Source organism: Saccopteryx bilineata, chromosome 4, assembly GCF_036850765.1.
Source record: "Saccopteryx bilineata isolate mSacBil1 chromosome 4, mSacBil1_pri_phased_curated, whole genome shotgun sequence".
NCBI classification, from domain to species: Eukaryota; Metazoa; Chordata; class Mammalia; order Chiroptera; family Emballonuridae; genus Saccopteryx; species Saccopteryx bilineata.
The window spans coordinates 238,484,156-238,503,229 of record NC_089493.1 but is presented as its reverse complement, the minus strand read 5'-3'; the positions used below and the strand labels follow the sequence as shown (position 1 = coordinate 238,503,229).

Here is a 19,074-nt window from a genome sequence, read left to right as displayed (position 1 = left end):
TATTATTTTTTTTATTAAAGATTTGTCTGCAAGCCAGATGCAGCCATCAAAAGAGCCACATCTGGCTTGCGAGCCATAGGTTCTCTACCCCTGCACTAGCAGAACAGGCAAAGACAAGAGGCAAGAAAGAATATAATATGCACAGGGAACTTACAGTTCCTACATTACTGGCTTCTGCTCTTAGGGAACCCAATGGCACAGTTACTTTCAATTGTTACACCTTCTGTTTCTGATTAAAGTCATTGTGTCTCCCTTAACAGCCTACTCAAATTTGAATTTGAGACGTGTTTCACCCCTGGAGAATTGATAAGTTCTATTTCTGTTTCTCTCACTCTCCAGAAAGCTTTTTCCCCCCTATATATAATATGCATTTATTTAATCATTTTGAAAAACAAAGCTAAAATAATGTATAATTTATGATTTTTTCCTTTTACATTTAACATTAACATTCTTGAAATGAAACAAAAATATGGAATAAGACAAACAGTGCTTTTATTTATTTTGTTTTTTATTTTTTCTCAAGTAGCCCTCTGTTTGGTAATAGTTACATTTCTGTTGTTTTTCCAATACTAAACTAATCTTTCTTTTTAGGTAGAGGCTATTTTGAAAATAGTGGCCATAAACATTTGCCTCACAGCTGTGTCTCAAATATGAATGAGAATAGGGCAAAATAATTAAAATTTTTTTTTTTTTTTTTTCCATTTTTCTGAAGCTGGAAACAGGGAGAGACAGTCAGACAGACTCCCGCATGCGCCCGACCGGGATCCACCCGGCACGCCCACCAGGGGCGGTGCTCTGCCCCCCAGGGGGCGATGCTCTGCCCCCCAGGGGGCGATGCTCTGCCCATCCTGGGCGTCGCCATATTGCGACCAGAGCCACTCTAGCGCCTGAGGCAGAGGCCACAGAGCCATGCCCAGCGCCCGGGCCATCTTTGCTCCAATGGAGCCTTGGCTGCGGGAGGGGAAGAGAGAGACAGAGAGGAAAGCGCGGCGGAGCGGTGGAGAAGCAAATGGGCGCTTCTCCTGTGTGCCCTGGCCGGGAATCGAACCCGGGTCCTCCGCACGCTAGGCGGACGCTCTACCGCTGAGCCAACCGGCCAGGGCAAAATAATTAAAATTTTTAACTGTGTGAAACACTATTAGAGCTTTTTACTTGCTCCCAAATTGGGAGGGGGGGGGGATGTATCCCTTTACAAGTTTATATTGCCATTTAAACTTTTTAGCATAAATTCTAAGTAATATTGTTTACCCTATCATATCTCTTTTTAAGAAAACTATGTTCAAAAATTTAAATGTAGGCCCTGGATTAAGGCCTCAGGGGGATAGAGTATCAACTGGCATATGGATGTCCCGGGTTCAATTCCCAGTAGGGCACACAAGAGAAGTGACCATTTGTTTCCCCCCCCCCCTCTCATTTTCCCTCTTCCCCTCCTGCAGCTGGTGGCTCAGTTGTTCGAGCATGGCTCTGGACGCTGAGGATAGCTCCACTGGAGTGTGGTAGGTCAGGCACTAGAAATAGCTCAGTACTCTAGCATTGGCCCCAGATGGGGTGGCCAGGTAGATCCCGTCGGGGCTCATGCAGGAATATGCCTCACTATCTCCCTTGCTCTCACTGAAAAAAAGAAGAAGAATTTAAATGTAAAAAAATAGAGTTAAAATTATTAGTAGGTTTGATTAAAACAGCATAAAAATTTTTGCTGGTGTTGGGGTGCAGGTGGAGGAGGGCATGGGGGGGAATAAATGGTAATGGAAGAAGACCTGACTTGGGGGAGTGACCACACAATACAGAGTTCAGAGATATGTTGTAAAATTGAGCACCTGAAACCTATGTAATTATGTTAACCAGTGTCACCCCAATAAATTCAATTAAAAATAAATAAAATTATTTCAGTTAAGTAAATTTATTGGAGTGGCATTGGGTAATAAGATTATATAAGTTTCAAGTGTTTTGTCTATGATCTATCATATGTATATTGCATATATTAATTTTGATGGTTATTTAAACAAAGCAAAATTTTAGTGGTAAAATGCATCTCTTAATGAGATGGATGCTTTTTGTCCTCCTAATTCCTTGATGAGTACATTTTATTCTAGAATGAGACAACATCAGTTTTTTTTTTTCATCTTTATGAATGTAAGCTTGAGAAACCTTGTACACATAAATAAATTGATAGGGGTGGGAGAAGTTTATCACAGCTTTATCACTCAAGTATTCTGAGATAGTTGCCAAAATTACACCAACTTTACAAGTTGTTTAGATCCTTCTTCAATTCCTTTGAAAGCAGAGGATTGGAAGCCATCTAAAAAGATTTGTTATTCAGTCATTAGAGTTCAGTTTGACCCAAGTATTTCAGACCGTTCCTTTGAATGGGTGTGATGTATGCTTTTATTTATAAAGTGGGGAAAAGTTTAGGACAAGGAGTAATGTGAGAACAGATTACCAGCATGATACTTGAACTGCAGATGCATTCTTAGATCAGTTTGAAAAAAGATGACATAAGAAAGTTAATTGAAATTGTGTCTCTTAAGACTCTGCTGCCCTTGGATTCCTTGAAAAGTCTTTATACAATATCAGAGTACTTCATATACAGTGAGGTATAGGCATCAGAAAATGTAATACATGGGCTTTTGAATTAGATTCATTTTGTCTGAGGAGATACTCATTTCAACTATGTGAGTTACATTCGTTTTAGCTATTGACCTTGAACAGTTTGCTTAGTCTTTTTAAGTTTCTGGTCCTCATCTACAAAATGCGACTAGTAAAATTTACTGTTGCAGTGGTTAAGTTCTCCGTAAATAGCTATATACAAAGAAATACTCAAATCAGTAGTCAACCAGTTGATACTTAGCATATCTGAATTCAGTGGTCATTCAAAATCATTATTCAGTCATTTGTTATAAATCTCCATTCTTTAAAAACTAAATTGTTTTATTCTTTAGAAACTAAATTTTATGCTGACAGAGAATTGCATTACTTTAAACCTAGATATATTCAAGTTAGGCTATTTAAGATATTTAGTTGTATTGCTAACCCTTGGATTAACATTTGAAAATAATTTTTTACTTCCTCGGGTGTAGATAGATTTTCACATCTTTCTAAATTTTCATGGCAGTGGCTCTAAAATGTTTTACTCTTGTTGCTTATAAATGCTTCTAGCTCACCTGAAACGTATGGCAGTTCCAAAGCAATGTTACTTTTACATATATGAATTCCAGGTGTTTGTTAGCACTGCAACTCTGTAGATAATCATTAGAAATGAATAATAAACCCATTGAGACAAACATGTATCAAAGCATAGTTGGCCTGGAATAACCTCCCAACATGGAACTTACTATAGATAATATCCCTTCTTTTTGTTTATGTGTAGCACAGATGAGTTCTTTCAAAGTCTATCTTGACAAGTTTAATGTAAAGAATTATTATTTATAACGGGGTTAGAGAACAAGGGATTGCATAGTAAGGAATAAAGATAATTCTAAAGAATGTAGAAAAACCATGTATAAAGAGCAGCCACCACTTGTAGAGTAAAGATCACCTAAGGAAGGGTCACCACTCCACTCCAGGGCTGGGATCCAGACCTTGATGGAGATGGCACATCTCTGGCTTCATGAATGGCAAATAAGTCACTGCAGTGCTCTGCTGGCAGAACATGCTGGCAGTCAGCCCTGTAGGGTACTGGGGAAAGCTATTCATAGGGAGATGTCTAACTGGAAGCACTCTGCTACAGAACTGTCCAGGGCAGGTCCTGGGGGAATCTGTCTGCCGCTTGGTGCTTCTGGCTGTGTGCTTAAAAAAGAGCTAGATACTGAAGAAGCTGGGCGTGTTGCAGGAGTCTGGTGTTAGAGAAATCACATTTGCCACACAAGCTTCAAGCAGACTCACAGGGAGTCGAAGCGGAGCCCTTTTTCTCTTACAGTGTCTCTACAGTGCTTTCTGTGAACAAGTTTAACAACATGACAGATGTTGGAAAGACAGATAGTTAAATGGCCCAAATCCATTTTCAGAGAGCTGACAAAAATAGTGAATTTAGACCTGAGGTGCAAATCCACTACTTGGATTTCATATATACCTTTCTGCACACATTTCAACTCCCATCTAACAACAGTACAACTATATTTCTACCTAACAAGAGATAGCTAGCCTTACAAAAAGAAATTTTCAGCCTTTCCTCAGAATGAACAGATGAATAGTCCCAAGAGTCATTGTATCTATTGCTGGCAATGTTAATTACTCCACAAATTCAGTCATACTAAACATTTTTTCATATGAAGATTAAATTACAGAGTTAATGGCTGTTTGAAGTAAAAATGGGAAAGAGAGAGTTAAAGAAAAAAGCAGATACAAATAAATACATACACATAACAAGCAAACAGAAAATATACAAAGCTACTACTTGCTTCTGTATTAGATCATAGGCTGTAATTGATAGCTATGGTTTCCTTCTGTTTTAACCCAGTCTATATCTTCCCTGCCTTCAACAAGAGTCTCAGCTGGATAGGACTCTTTACTTGCTGAAATCTTTATTCCTGAAGAGTCTGTGTCCTCAATTACCCTGCCCGTTTTGGCTGCTGCAGTTTTTGGTAACTTTAGTGTGAGGCATAGAAGTACTAAGAGATGTACACTCCGTGTGAAATTATCACAGAATTCTCAAGTAGAAGAAGGATAATCTGTGGAGCATAAGCTAGTAAAAGAAGGCTCCTTCTAGTAAAAGATTCAAAACACAGTTGACCCTTGAAAAATAAGGGTTTGAACTTCTACATGGATTTTTTTCATCTTGCAAATAGATTAAATAAATTTATTGTATCAGTAAATACAGTACAGTATGGTAAATGAATTTTCCTTAGGGTTTTCTTAATAACATTGTAAGAACACAGTGTATAATACATATAACATTTAAAATATATATTGGCCCTGGCTGGTTGGCTCAGTGGTAGAGCGTCGGCCTGGTGTGCAGGAGTCCCGGGTTCGATTCCTGGCCAGGGCACACAGGAGAAGCGCCCATTTGCTTCTCTACCCCTCCCCCTCTCCTTCCTCTCTGTCTTTCTCTTCCCCTCCTGCAGCCAAGGCTCTATGGGAGCAAAGTTGGCCCGGGCGCTGAGAATGGCTCTGTGGCTTCTGCCTCAGGCTCTAGAATGGCTCTGGTTGCAACAGAGCGACCCCCCAGATGGGCAGAACATCGCCCCCTGGTGGGCATGCTGGGTGGATCCCGGGTGGATCCCGATCGGGCACATGCGGGAGTCTGACTGCCTCCCGTTTCCAACTTCGGAAAAATACAAAATAAATAAATAAATAAAATAAAATATATGTTAATAGACTATATTGCCTTAAGGCTGCCAGTCAATAGTAGGCTATCAGTGGTTAACTTTTGAGGGAGTCAAAGTTATACATAGATTTTTGGTTGCACAAGCCTCAGCTCCTACATTTTTCAAGTGTCAACTGGAGTCATTCTCATCTGAGTACAACCAAATGTCCTCATTCTTACTAAGTTTCAGAATTCTGTTCTTTAACATGATAATGATAAAACTTTTGAAAAACTTGACAAAACTTAGAATTAAGTTCTCGTTTTTATTCAGCAATTTACCAATCATATTTTATGTCTGATTTTCAGAAATGATGAGTTTTATTAGGGCTGTCATGAACACATTTTGGTTCTCATATTGTGCTTCGCTCTTAGAGTTTGTCATTTTCTCTTTGTAAGTGTGCAAGAGCAGTCCAAGGGTCTATCTCACTTGACAGTTTATAGTCATCACTACTCCCTTATATAATAAGGTCAAGTATGGCAGCCAGACACCTGGACTCCCAAGAAACATGCTGTAGTTGGCATTTTATTACAGTCAACCACAGTGATCATGTGATGATTGTGACGCCACTGCAGGCATGGATTGATAGGCAAGGAGCTCGGCACTGAGCGCAAGCCCAAAAGCCTAAACGGACAGTCCCTGTATCCCATTCTTGTTTCTTGGGGCCATGTCTGATTCCACTTTCTTGTCAGTCTGGGCTCATCACAAGAGAGAAAACAAGAATAAGCTTAGTGTGAAACATTATCAACTAGAACAGAGATTAGAGGAGTGAGGGATTGGCTTCTAAGAAATGAAGTGAACTCTAAAGCATATAGGACTGTTGGATTTAAGGAATCCCTGGAGGACTAGTGGAGCACTGTACCTTTTCAACTCCTAGGGCTGAGATTCTCACTGTTGAAGACACAGTCATGGCTCTTAGAAAAGTGTCTGTCTGTGCTACTGTGCTGGCAGACCTTGCTGGAAATCTGCCCTCTGGAACTTGACAAATCCGCCTCCTGGAGTGCTGGAGATACTGTTCATAGGAAGGTGACTAACTGGAAGCACTGTGCTACAAATCCGCCCAAGAGGGGTGCTAGGGGAAGCTGCGAGCCACTTTTTAGTGCTGCCGCCAGTCCCTGGGGAAACTTGGAGCGCTTCTGGAGCCAGGCGCTGGAGAAGCTCCTCACGCTGGGGGAGCTTGGTGCCAGGAAAGCCATCTGTCTTGGGAAGGCCCGACACTGCAGGGACCTGCCCAGCAAGCCCACTAGAACCAAGAAGCTAACTAAGTTCATTCTGTCATGTCTCTCCAGCACCCTCTGCTGACAAAGCCTAATACCATGCTAGGTGGGTGACAAGAGGAAAAAAAAGTACCGTATTTCCCCATGTATAAGACACATTTTTCCCCAAAAAAATTGGGGTCTAAAAACCGGGTGCGTCTTATACAGTGGCTATAGAGTTTTTTACTTGCATTTCCTGCTTTTTCACGCTTGTTTTTGCACTCATTGTTGAAAACAGTCATTCGTCATCAGACACAGATGAAAAGCTAATGGATAGGAGTTTTGACAGTGATGGAGTTGTATGAATTTTATGATGAATAAAACTTGAGTTCAATAACTTTGTGTAGTACATTTTTTTTCAAAATTCAGGCCACAAAATTAAGGTGCATCTTATATATGGCAGCCTCTTATTCATGGGAAAATATGGTATTTCAAAGGCCCAGATCTGTATTCAAGGAACAGAAATGAAAGGTGTATTTGGAGCTAAGAGACAATTATTCAATTACCAGCACACTAATTTTCTTATTGCAATATGTCTCTGCAAATCCAGAGTCACATTTGGTGTTTAAGTATTACTAACTATACTTAGTAGCTCTCATTGATGAAAATTTTTGCTTTTTCCTTTTTTTAGTGCTCTGTTTTGGTCTTGGCCCTATCCTGTATTCTAAGTCACCTCAAATCCTTTTTGGAACGACATGAGTCATTGCTAAAATATCTAGACTAGATCTTGATTATACAAATGATTACGTTTGACATCCACAAGAAAACAATGTTAACTATCGGGAAGAACATTAACTATCAGGTCCACCTGTCTGGAGACCCAGTTTGCTTGTTGATATTTTTATTGTGGTAATGCACCCATAACAGAAGATTTACCACTATAACCCTTTTTAAGTATGTACTTAAGTAGCATTAAGTACATTATAAATGATAATTTCCCATTCACTTCTCTTCCTAGCCCATGGCAACCATCATTCTATTATCTGTCTCTGAATTTTGCTACTTAAGGTACTTCAGTTACATTTAATCATACATTATTTATCCTTCTGTGACTGAATTATTTCATAATACCTTCAAGGTTCATCCATGTTGTAGCATGTGTCAGAATTTTCCTTTTCAAGGCTAAGTCATATTCCATTGTGTGTGTATACACATTTTTTTCAGCTTTATTGAAATATAATTGACATGTAACATGTAATTATGCAGTGTGTTGATTTGATTAACCTAGTTATAAAGTCATTATCACAGTAGGGTTAGTTAACACCTCCATCACCTCACCTCACATAATTACCATTTCTTATGGTGAGAACATTTAAGATTTACCTGTTAGCAACTTTCAAGTATAGAATACAATATGTTGTTGAATATAATCACCATGCTGTACAATAGATCCCCTTAACTTATGCATCCTATAACTAAAAGTTTGTACCATTGAAATAACATCTCCTCATTTATCCCCCTTTCCAACCCCCATAACCACCATTCTACTCTGTTTCTATGAGATCAACTCTTTTAGTTTCCACATATAAGTTACATCATACTCTATTTGTGTTTGTCTGACTTAATTTTGCTTAACATAAAGCCCTCCAGATCCATCCATGTTTTCACAAATGGTAGGGTTTCTTTTTCATGGCTGAATAATATTTCATTATGTATATACTAGAAAGCCCGGCGGTCATACGAAATGACCGCTGTTCTAGATATTATAAATTGTAATTAAAATGATTTGTGCAAAGGTGTCTGCTAATTCAAACTGAATTACCCAGGGCAGGTGGCAAGGACGCCCCTTTGCTTAGTGCCCCATGGGGTTTCCCCCTTCTACTTGCTTAATTGCTTAAAGTAGAGTGCAGTGAATGCGTTTCGGTCAGCATTACTCTGTCGTTTTTTTGCATTTCTTTCCTGCCTTTGTTCAAGGGACTCATTTTGTCGAGACAGGCTTTTTTGTCTTGCATCTGAGGCAAGCCTTGTTTCTCTATGCTCATCAGTCTCATTTTGCCGAGAAAGACGCATTTGCTCTGCGACTGAAGCAAGCCTTGTCTTTCTCTGCTCAGTGGTTTCTTTTTGTCAAGAAAGCCGTTTTTGTGCAGTTTTAGCTCCTTTTCTCTCCTCTTCAGTGCTGTATTTTCTAGGAGGCATTCTTAAAAGAAATTACGTTAAGAAGTAGTTTTTATGTAAAACAGATGATTGCCAATGCAAACAAATGTTCACCTTCTCCCTGACCCGCTCATTTTGCGTTCAGCCGTGGCAACTTCACCCCATTGGCTAGTACAGTTACGCAAGCAACCAATAAGCTATTGGCGACAAACAGACACTTAAGCCGCATATAATGTATATATGTCACATCTTTTTATCTGTCCACCATTGATGGACATTTAGGTTATCTCCATGTCTTGGCTATTGTGAATGATACTGCAGTGAACATGGGAGTGCAGTTCAAGATCCTGATTTTATTTCCTTTAGATACATACCCAGAAGTGGAATTTTTGGATCATATAATAGTTTTCTAAGTTTTGAGGAATGTCCATACTGTTTTCCAGTATGGTTGTACTAATTTACATTCTCACCAGCAGTGCATAAGGGTTCCCTTATCTCCAGAGCTTTGCCAACACTTATTTGTGTGTTTTTTTGTGATAGCCATTATACCAGGTTTGGGGTGATACCTCTTTGTGGTTTTTTGTTTGCATTGCCGTGATGATTAATGATGTTGAGCATCTTTTCATGCAACTGTGAGTTATCCATATGTCTTGTTAAAATGTCTTTTCAGGCCCTGGCCGGTTGGCTAGGCAGTAGAGTGTCGGCCTGGCATGTGGAAGTCCCAGGTTTGATTCTTGGTCTGGGCACACAGGAGAAGCAACCATCTTCTTCACCCCTCCCCTTTCCCTTCTCTCTCTATCTCTCTCTTCTCTTCCACAGCCATGCCATGGATTGGGTGTAGCAAGTTGGCCCCAGGCTGTAAGAATGGCTCTGTGGCCTTGCCTCAGGAGCTAAAATAGCTTGGTTGCCGAGCAATGGCCCAAGATAGGCAGAGCATCAGTCCCATGGGGGCTTGCCAAGTGGATTCTGGTTGGGGTGCATGTGGGAGTCTGTCTCTCTGCCTCCCTATTTCTCACTGAAGAAAAAAAAAATGTCTTTTTAGTTCCTCAGATTATTGTTATTACTGAGTTGTTTGACTTACACGGTTTGGACATAAACCCTTTTCAGACATATAATTTGCAAATATATTTCCCTTTTCATAAATTGACTTCATTTTGTTGATTTTTTCTGTCACTGTGCATAGTTTTTTAATGTGGTATTGTTCTCATTTAGTTTACTTTTGTTGTCATAGCCAAAAAACCATCATCAAGACCAATATCAAGGAACTTTTCCGCAATGTTTTACGGTTTCAGGCCTAGGAGTTTAACGGTTTCAGGTCTTATGTTTAAGTATTTGCTTCATTTTTAGTTAATTTTTTTCTGAGTGGTATAATATAGGGGTCCAGTGGGACTGTAATTTTCTTTTATTGTAGTGTCCTAATTGGACTTTGGATATCAGAGTAATGTTGGCCTCATAAAATGAGTTTAGGAGTGTTTCCTCCTTTTTTTAAAAAAGAGCTTGAAAAGGATTAGCTTTAATTCTCTAATGTTTGATAGAATTTGCCAGGATGATACATCTGATCCTGGTCTTTTCTTTGTTGAAAGAGTTTTGATTACTGATTCAATTTTCTTGTTCAGATTTTCTATTTCTTCATGATTCAGTCTTGATAAGTTGTATGTTTCTAAGAATTTACCCATTTCTTCTAGGTTACTCAATTTGTTTGCACATGATTTTTTTTTGCATTTTCTTTTGCATTTTTCTGAAGCTGGAAACAGGGAGAGACAGACAGACTCCCGCATGCGCCCGACCAGGATCCACCCGGCACGCCCACCATGGGGCGATGCTCTGCCCACCAGGGAGCGATGCTCTGCCCATCCTGGGTGTCGCCATGTTGCGACCAGAGCCACTCTAGCGCCTGAGGCAGAGGCCACAGAGCCATCCCCAGCGCCCGGGCCATTTTTGCTCCAATGGAGCGTTGGCTGCGGGAGGGGAAGAGAGAGACAGAGAGGAAGGTGCAGCGGAGGGGTGGAGAAGCAAATGGGCGCTTCTCCTGTGTGCCCTGGCCAGGAATCGAACCCGGGTCCTCCGCACGCTAGGCCGACGCTCTACCACTGAGCCAACCGGCCAGGGCCTGCACATGATTTTTCATGATAACTCTCCTATGGACCTTTATATCTCTGAGGTATCAGGTGTAATGTGTTCTCTTTTATTTATAATTTCATTTGGATCTTTTTTTCTTAGTCTAGCTAAAGGTTTGTCAATTGTGTTTATCTTCCCCATAGCTCTCCTCCCCCCCAAGTAAAAACCGCTCTTAGTTTTGTTTATATTTTTAGTTGTTCCTCTGGTCTGTACTTCACTTATTTCTGTGCTGATCTTTTATTTCCTTTTTGGGTTGTTTCCACATTTTGGGACTTGTATATATAAGTACTACCTGAAGTTCTAATCTAATTGAAGCCAGAAGAGTTCATCAGTCCACAAAAGGATGAGGTGGCATTAACTAGATGATCATATGATCTAATGCTCTTTCCTTTTTTGTTAGAATGGTAACTTTGTACAGACTTCTGAACCCCTTAATAAAGTTCACAATCTAGATTACCTAGTGATACTAGTGAGCTAGTAATGTGTGTGTGCTGACTCTGTGACAGTAGTAGATATTGCTTATTCAGGGGTGCTTTATGTGGTTCCATACCTTGAGTATCAATTAGCCATGTCTACATTTTATTTTTTATTAGTTGAATCTGTCCAAAATGTTTATAGTCTTTGTAGTATTGATCCCATACAGGACCCCACAAGTTGGATGAGGTAACCACTCTTCTGAAAATACAAGTAGTATGGGCAAGTAGATGGTTATTGAGACAAGATAAATTTTTGTTGCACATGTGAAAAGTAGGGATTTTATTTTTGGTATGTTTTTGATGTTTTGGTTTCATGGCAGCGATAATGGTTCCTTCTGAAGGAAGGCAAAAGGACAGAGACTATAGCAAAAACAACTAATAGGAAGAGACTAATGGTGCTAATGGTGGATATAATTGTAAGATACCTTAAAAAGTTTTCTTTACTGTTTTAAAGCGTTTCCTAAGAAAGAATTGTGACTTGTTTTTCAGACTGCTCTGGCACATTTAGAGTCTCTCGCAGTAGATGTGGAGGTGGCCAACCCGCCAGCCAGTAAGGAGAGCATTGACGGCCTGCCAGAGACGCTTGTCCTTGAAGACCACACTGGTATGGGCATGCTGATCTCTGAGGTTGACTGACACAGTGCATGTTTAAATACTTGATCAGTGCACCTAGGAGATAAAATACTGTTAGAAACATTTTCTATAACCTAACTAGATTCTGACAAACTTTTACCTAGTGGAAGAATATTTTAAATTTATTAAGTGATAGGCTGGGACAAATGTTCCCTAGTCAACTTTTCTACAAAAGCAATGTTTATTAAGTTTCAAATTGTCATGTATTAGAAAACATGTTTGCCAGTTTATTGATCAAACTGGTTAATTTGTCTTTCACAGGTATCATCTATGAGTTCATATGTTGATTTTCAACTTTTTAAAATTGAACTTTATTGGATTAATATATCAGATTACTTGTTTTCAGCTATCGGTCAGGAGCAGTGCTGTCCAATCTGTTGCAGTGAGTATATTAAGGATGACATAGCGACAGAGTTACCCTGCCACCATTTCTTTCACAAACCTTGTGTCTCAATTTGGCTACAGAAGGTGAGTTTTAGATTTACTTCTTTTAAGTAAATACTTGAATAGTTTCTCCTGCAAGTTAATGATGCTAGTAGTGCCCTCTAACCCTATTTTATTTAGATACATACTTCTAGCACTTTGAGTTCAGTTTAATTTAATTTAATTAAAAGTTGGTTGGTTACCTTTTAATGACTACAGATTAGTGATAATATCAAACTATTTTACTTTGCTAACATAGTCTAAAAAACAATATGGACAACACTAACTACTTATGTATTTAATCGTATCCCAGAAATTTGGTGTTTTCAAAAGTATCTCAAGCAGAGATGATTTTGGCACTACTCAGAGTACTGTAGCAATCTACCGATATTCTGCTAATATGTGTACAGTCATGAATTGTCATTGACTACCACAACCTACGGCAATATCTCTGTAGTCTCTTTCCTGTCAGGAAACAGCTTAGTGGGAAGCCTTTCTTCTAGGAAGAAGGTTTCCAAGGTACAAATTCTTTGTCACCTTTAACAGCATGATTTCTTCGATCTGCTTTCTATTAGGGAGATTTCTTTGGGAAAAGCACCAAATGACATATCTCTAGAATCTTTTGTTCCTAAAATGTTGTACTCCCAAATATAACTGCTTTCCCTGTCCCACCCTCTTGCCAGGTCTGTGGTTGATTTATTATTTAGAAAGCCCTAACTCTCCATATCTTTTTGAAAAGGAATTATTTTTAAAAATAAAAAGGAATTCTGTGATCTATAAAGAAGGTCTGAGATCCTTCTGCTTTGACGTATCTTACACCAAAGTGAGGCTTTAGGGCGGGGGTCCCCAAACTTTTTACACAAGGGACCAGTTCACTGTTCCTCAGACCATTGGAGGGCTGCCACATACAGTGCTCCTCTCACTGACCACCAATGAAAGAGGTGCCCCTTCCAGAAGTGTGGCGGGGGCCGGATAAATGGCCTCAGGGGGCCACATGCGGCCCGCGGGCCATAGTTTGGGGACACCTGCTTTAGGGTCTATGAGGAAGATTCAAGCCAGGTGATTCGGCTAATAGATAAATGAATAATTAGGTCTGTAGTTTCTCTAATACACATCTCATAGATTTCAAGATACAATAATTAGTTTATGTGAGGACATGCCCTGGGACTCCTCAGTCTCTACAGCAGCACCAGTGCCAAGCAGAGAGTGTGGTGACTCATATTTACTAAACAAAAGATGAGTGGTGTAAAAAGTACAGACATGACTAAGAGAACCTGTTTACTCTCAAAGCAATTAGTGTCTGATTGAGATAGAAGGAAATAGCATCAAAACTTTGCCTCCTTGTATTGTATAGGTTTGAAGTTTATTTGGTTTTTAAGTTGTTTTGTTTTTATGGTAATGATACTGTTTTGTTTTTCTTAAGATACTTCTGTGGCAGTTAAGACCTGTCCATTGGCTGTGAACTTGTTTTTCTCTCCCTCCAGTCAGGAACGTGCCCTGTGTGCCGCCGTCATTTCCCACCGGCAGTTATCGAAGCGTCTGCAGCCGCGTCCTCTGAGCCTGACCATGATGCTCCGCCTTCAAGTGACAGCACTGCAGAAGCTCCGTAAACCTTAGTGCTTGAGTGAGATCCGTCTATCAGAGTAAATCTGCAAATTCCTTCTAAACCTGACGTGCAAATAATTATATATAAATATATTAAAATGCTATATATAGTCTATGCTGTAGTTTAGAAAGAGAATATGACCTTTCTAAACTAAATTTAGGTTTGCAGAAAGTACTAACATTTTCAAGCTAAATGTCAAAGCAGTACATCCATTTTTTTTAGTTGAAGATGTTGATATTAATTATAAAAGTCTATCTTATCACTTAACTCTCCAGGAGAAATAATTGTCTACATGACACGCATTACTGGTTTTGTCTGAATTACTGCCACTAAGTGATTCTGATTAAGCTCTCCTATTTGCATCAAATGTGAAGACTGTGATCACAACAGTAGTACAATTGGGTTTCATTGGAAATAAAAAGGATTCTAAAGCATGCTTTTTCATTGGTCCCTTTGCTTTTGCTCCATCAAAACCTCTTAGTTTATTATACTGAGTGGTTTTTTAGGAAGGTATTTATTCTTTCATCTTTGTTTAAATTTAGGACTTTTAAGAATGCCAAAGGCTGATATTCTGGCTAGAATACCACAGAATTTCAAATCCTAAATGTAATCCCCTGGAAATGGTTAGGTAGTAAAATGATTTTTTTTTAATGTTGGCTGTGCGTAAAGAAAGGTTAGTAAACCATATGAACAGTCCCGTACGTTCAATGCTTGCACAGTGAGATGAATGAGAGGGCCTGATAGAAGTCCTTTCTACTTGGTTGTAACATACTTGAAGGTCCAGAACACTCATGGGTGGCACTTTTATTTAATAACTCTTGGGTATAGTTAGTTTAAGGTGATTTTGGTTCTGAAGTATTTCAGAAAGCCTGAAAACATGCATACAGTGTTTTTAGCACTCATTCTGTTGTGTCCTAAAGAAAATCTGAATCCTTAAAAAACTATGTTAACTGTTCTTCTGACTTGTATAAAGCATAAAATTGATGGGGTATAGGACAGGTTTGGCTATACCTTTTTACAATATATCTAAACCTTACTATGTTATAATTTATTTCTTTTAAAGTATTTCTGAACAAAGATTATTTATATTACATTATCAGTATTTGTTTCTTTACACTAATTTATTTTGGTAAAATTATTCATCTGGAACTAAAGTAAAACTACATAGTTTCAAATTAAGCCATGAGTGAAAAGGGAATAGATTATATAATTGCCTAGTGACTGTGTGAACGTGAAGGGAACTGAACATGTAACACAGTTTTTTGTGTTTTTTTTTTTCCTTTGTTTCTAAAAGAAAAGAAGATCCCGACCTCAGATTTACCTTCTAAAAGAGTTCTGTTCAAAAGCTTCCACAGAAGTTAGGAAGTCAGCTTTCCTTTTTCTTTATGGGAAATTGACCTATAGGGTCATCTTTGTAATTACATAACCCCAAACTAGGAAAGCTTTCTGTTTAGGTGATCACACCCAGTAGGCAATTATGTTTAAACATAGACATGATATTTAACTTATGGATATGGTTTGATATCAAACACCAGAGAATGAACGGCTGTTAGAATACCACATTTAAGCAAGTGAAATAATAAAGCACATAGTAAGTGTATATCTATTCCAGTAGTACATTGATAATTTAATTTCAACATGTAAAAGGAATATTGATGTGGCTTCCCAAATGCAAAATTACATTTTATTTGTGTAATTTCTCTGAGTACTTATATTCCATCTCTTTTCTTGATTCTTAAAAATAAATTTTCACTGTTGGCACATTTGAGGCTTAAATGTAAGGAACATAACACTTGCATTCTAATTTTTGCATATATTGTAAATGTGTCTGGTATTTACAACAAAATACTCCGTATCCTTTTACGAGTAAAACAAAACTGAACATTGCATGCATATAATGTGGTGACTTTGTAATTTAGAGGTTCTTTAGGGCTTCTGTGACTTCGGAAATGCTTACTTTCAGGCCTTAATGTTGCATTAGCTAGCATGTTTTCCTTCTGCTGTATATAGTCTCTGTTGTATAAACTAATCTTTGCTTGTTTTCTACTCTGTGATCTTTCCATACCATATTTCATTGATGATCAGTTAGTGTCAAGGAGTCAAATCAGATTAAAAGTAATTCTGATGTGTATATTGTGAAAATTTGTGGCTAGTATGATTTTGTTTTTTGATTTCCAGAAATTTGTGGCTAAGGTGTTTTTGTTTTTGTTTCTTTTAAGCAATATTGATCAGTTGTGACACTTACTGGTTAAACTGACATTGCTACAGATTTCTCTATAATAAACAACACATTATATTTAGGTAGTATTAAGGGTCCTTTGTTTTCTCCTAGGTAGCAGCTGTCCCAAAGAAAATTTTCTTCTTTGCCTGTTAAGATGTAGCCATTATCTGCCAGTTGTTAAGAGGTTTGGGTTCCAAACTCAACTAGCAGTGTTGAGAGCCGAACTTAAGATAGCTGTTGTACTTTTTGCATTCCATCTGTTTCTGTCCTTTATTCTTGGCTCCCTATTATCTATAAACAGCTGCTGTGAAGGAGAAAAGTTGAATAAGAATTGGCTTATAAAAGTTTTTAAAAAGAAAATTGAGGTTTAGGATTTTCATTGTAACAAACTGATAAAAGCTGAGATTGACAAGTTCAGACACCAAAATATTTTTTGATCAGATCTTAGAGCCTTTTGAAAAAGTTAAGACTAACTGAAGGTAAATTAGAAAGAAGTATAAATAATAAACATGTTTCCTTTATTTCTTTATTATATATTAAGTGACTTGACCTAATACTTTTTTAAAAAACGTTTTCTTTCTTGTAATATAAATGCTGATATTTAAGGGTAGATCCATGTGTTTTTCTTTTGTGTTTCTTAATTGTTTATCACTTAGCTAACTTAACTCTTAAGATTATTTGTGATCTGGATTTATATATAAGCTGTTAAATATATATGAACTGTTAAAATGGAATGCTAGTTTTTGAAAAGCCCAGGTCTAATTGTAATGATTGGTTATTTGTTCTATAACTCCAGTTTACCATTTTCTGTGTAAATCATAAACAATAAACAGGATATACTCAGTGGTCATTTCTAATATTTATTATGCAGTCGTATCGCTTATATAATGTAACCCCTGAAGGATTTAGCATTAATGGCAAAGAATACAGCTGTTCAGGAAGTCTGGAACAGGCTCCAGAGCACATGAGTTTATAGTCCTTGAACTGTGATCTCAGAAAGCCCAGAGAGAGAGCCCACCTGTATAGAAGTGGTTGATGGACTTCCTTCTGGAAGGGCTCTGAAAGCGTAGTCCCTGCTCTGTCCTGCCCCATCATCATGGCTGTGTGCTCAGCAGAACCTAACCTCCACACTAACTCAGGACTGCAGAAACCCTCAAAGTTCCAGCCTGTCTTCGGTAGCTTCTCCAAATCAGGTATGGCAATATCATCAAATTTCCTGTTTAAGATTTCTCATGGTGTCCCAAGGGTTCAAAAACCTCACCCACTTCATAAAGTGAGTACTGATAAATTATACCTGCATTAAATTTGACAGGAAATTATACTCATTTGTTTTAGAAGCTTTAGAAAGTTTATAATTTTGATTCTCTCTCAATAGAATAAACATTTGCTAGAAAAATGCAATCACAGAGCTAGAAACAGCAATGGTACTCCTCTCTTTCTAGTGCCAAAAAATTCAATTATAATTGTATCATGGGATTTTTATCCAGTTCCTGCTTCCAAAGTTGAAGTCATTTAGTACCCCTACAAGGGATGGATTTCATTTGTAGAATTGTCACCCAAATGTTTTTATAAACAGCGCACGTGAAACTATATGGAAAGGTCCTCTCGTGTGTTGTCATCTTTTCATATCTTCCCTCAGGCTTCACACTTTTCTCAGATCTCACACGGTATCTATTCCAGACCAGCTGGCATTGGCTCTTTCAATCATTCTCTTAAAATGTCTTGTTCAGAACTCAATACAGTTCTTCCGTGGTCTCTGGTATGACAGAAGCATTATTTCCAGCTTCAGAGTGCTTCTCGTAGAACTGGTATCTGTGGATGTAATTATCCTGTCATTATTAGGCAGCCGGATCACATTGTTGTCTGTTGCTAAACTTGACAGGCATTGCTAGTAAGTCCCATCCACTCCCAATAATTACTTAATTCATCCTTGCCCACTTCAACTTGTAAAGGTCCTTAGGATTTCTGACTCTTCCTCTTAGCCTTGCTGCAGAAGCATGCCTTTGGTATTGAGCAGCTTTGTCCAAGTTATTGGTAAATATTGAGTGGAACCGGATGAAATACAGACCCTCCTCAGAATGCCACTGTAGACTCCCCTCCGGGAGATCGACCCATTCATCAGTACTTTGGATATAGTTTTTGAAGCAACTGCAGTCACTTACATGCTCAAGTTTCTTCATTTTGCCTAAACGAACACTGTAATAGGTTTTGTCATGTTTGGCTACAGGCAGACTGTCAATTGGAACAGCCTATCCTGCTAGTGCAGGGGTCCCCAAACTTTTTACACAGGGGGCCAGTTCACTGTCCCTCAGACCTTTGGAGGGCCGGACTATAAAAAAAAAACTTATGAACAAATTCCTATGCATACTGTACATACCTTATTTTAAAGTAAGAAAAGAAAAGGGGGAACAACTACAATATTTAAAATAAAGAACAAGTAAAGTTAAATCAACAAACTGATCAGTATTTCAATGGGAACTATGGGCCTGCTTTTGGCTAATGAGATGGTCAATGTCCGGTTCCATATTTGTCACTGCTAGCCGTGACAAGTGATATGACGTGCTTCCGGAGCCATGATGCATGCGTCCCGCGTCACCGGAAGTAGTACTGTACGTGAGCGACACCAAGCTTTGTGGAAGGGTCACCTCTCTCACTGACCACCAATGAGAGAGGTGCCCCTTCCAGAAGTGCGGTGGGGCCGGATAAATGGCCACAGGGGGCTACATGCGCCCGCAGGCCGTAGTATGGGGACCCCTGTCTAGTGTATACGACAAATCAAAAAAGGAAATACAGTTAGTGGGAAATGCCTCATTCTTCATGAAGCCGTACTATCTCCTTCTCCAACTGCTCACATGCCATCTGTTTATTAATAAGTGACCTATGTCAGGCTCATTTTTATCATTTTTAGAGTCTATTTTCTTTCCTTTTGAGATAACATGACCTTGAC

The 19,074-nt window shown here is 38.7% G+C and overlaps 1 protein-coding gene and 1 non-coding gene across 7 annotated transcripts in view; one reads left to right on the top strand and one right to left on the bottom strand.

The window, feature by feature from the left end:
- The window catches only part of PJA2 (praja ring finger ubiquitin ligase 2), an 82,496-nt gene extending 65,526 nt beyond the window's left edge, over positions 1-16,970 (top strand). For all 6 annotated transcript variants that reach the window (XM_066273979.1, XM_066273975.1, XM_066273981.1 and 3 more), the window contains 3 exons: positions 11,734-11,848; positions 12,224-12,345; positions 13,785-16,970. In XM_066273979.1, the coding sequence (XP_066130076.1) occupies positions 11,734-11,848; positions 12,224-12,345; positions 13,785-13,910 (363 nt within the window). In that variant the 3' untranslated portion in view covers positions 13,911-16,970. The remainder of the gene's footprint in view (positions 1-11,733; positions 11,849-12,223; positions 12,346-13,784) is intronic.
- TRNAA-AGC (transfer RNA alanine (anticodon AGC)) lies at positions 1,028-1,103 on the bottom strand. Its single transcript has one exon. It is a non-coding gene; the product is annotated as a tRNA-Ala (tRNA).
- Positions 16,971-19,074: the final 2,104 nt, after the last annotated feature.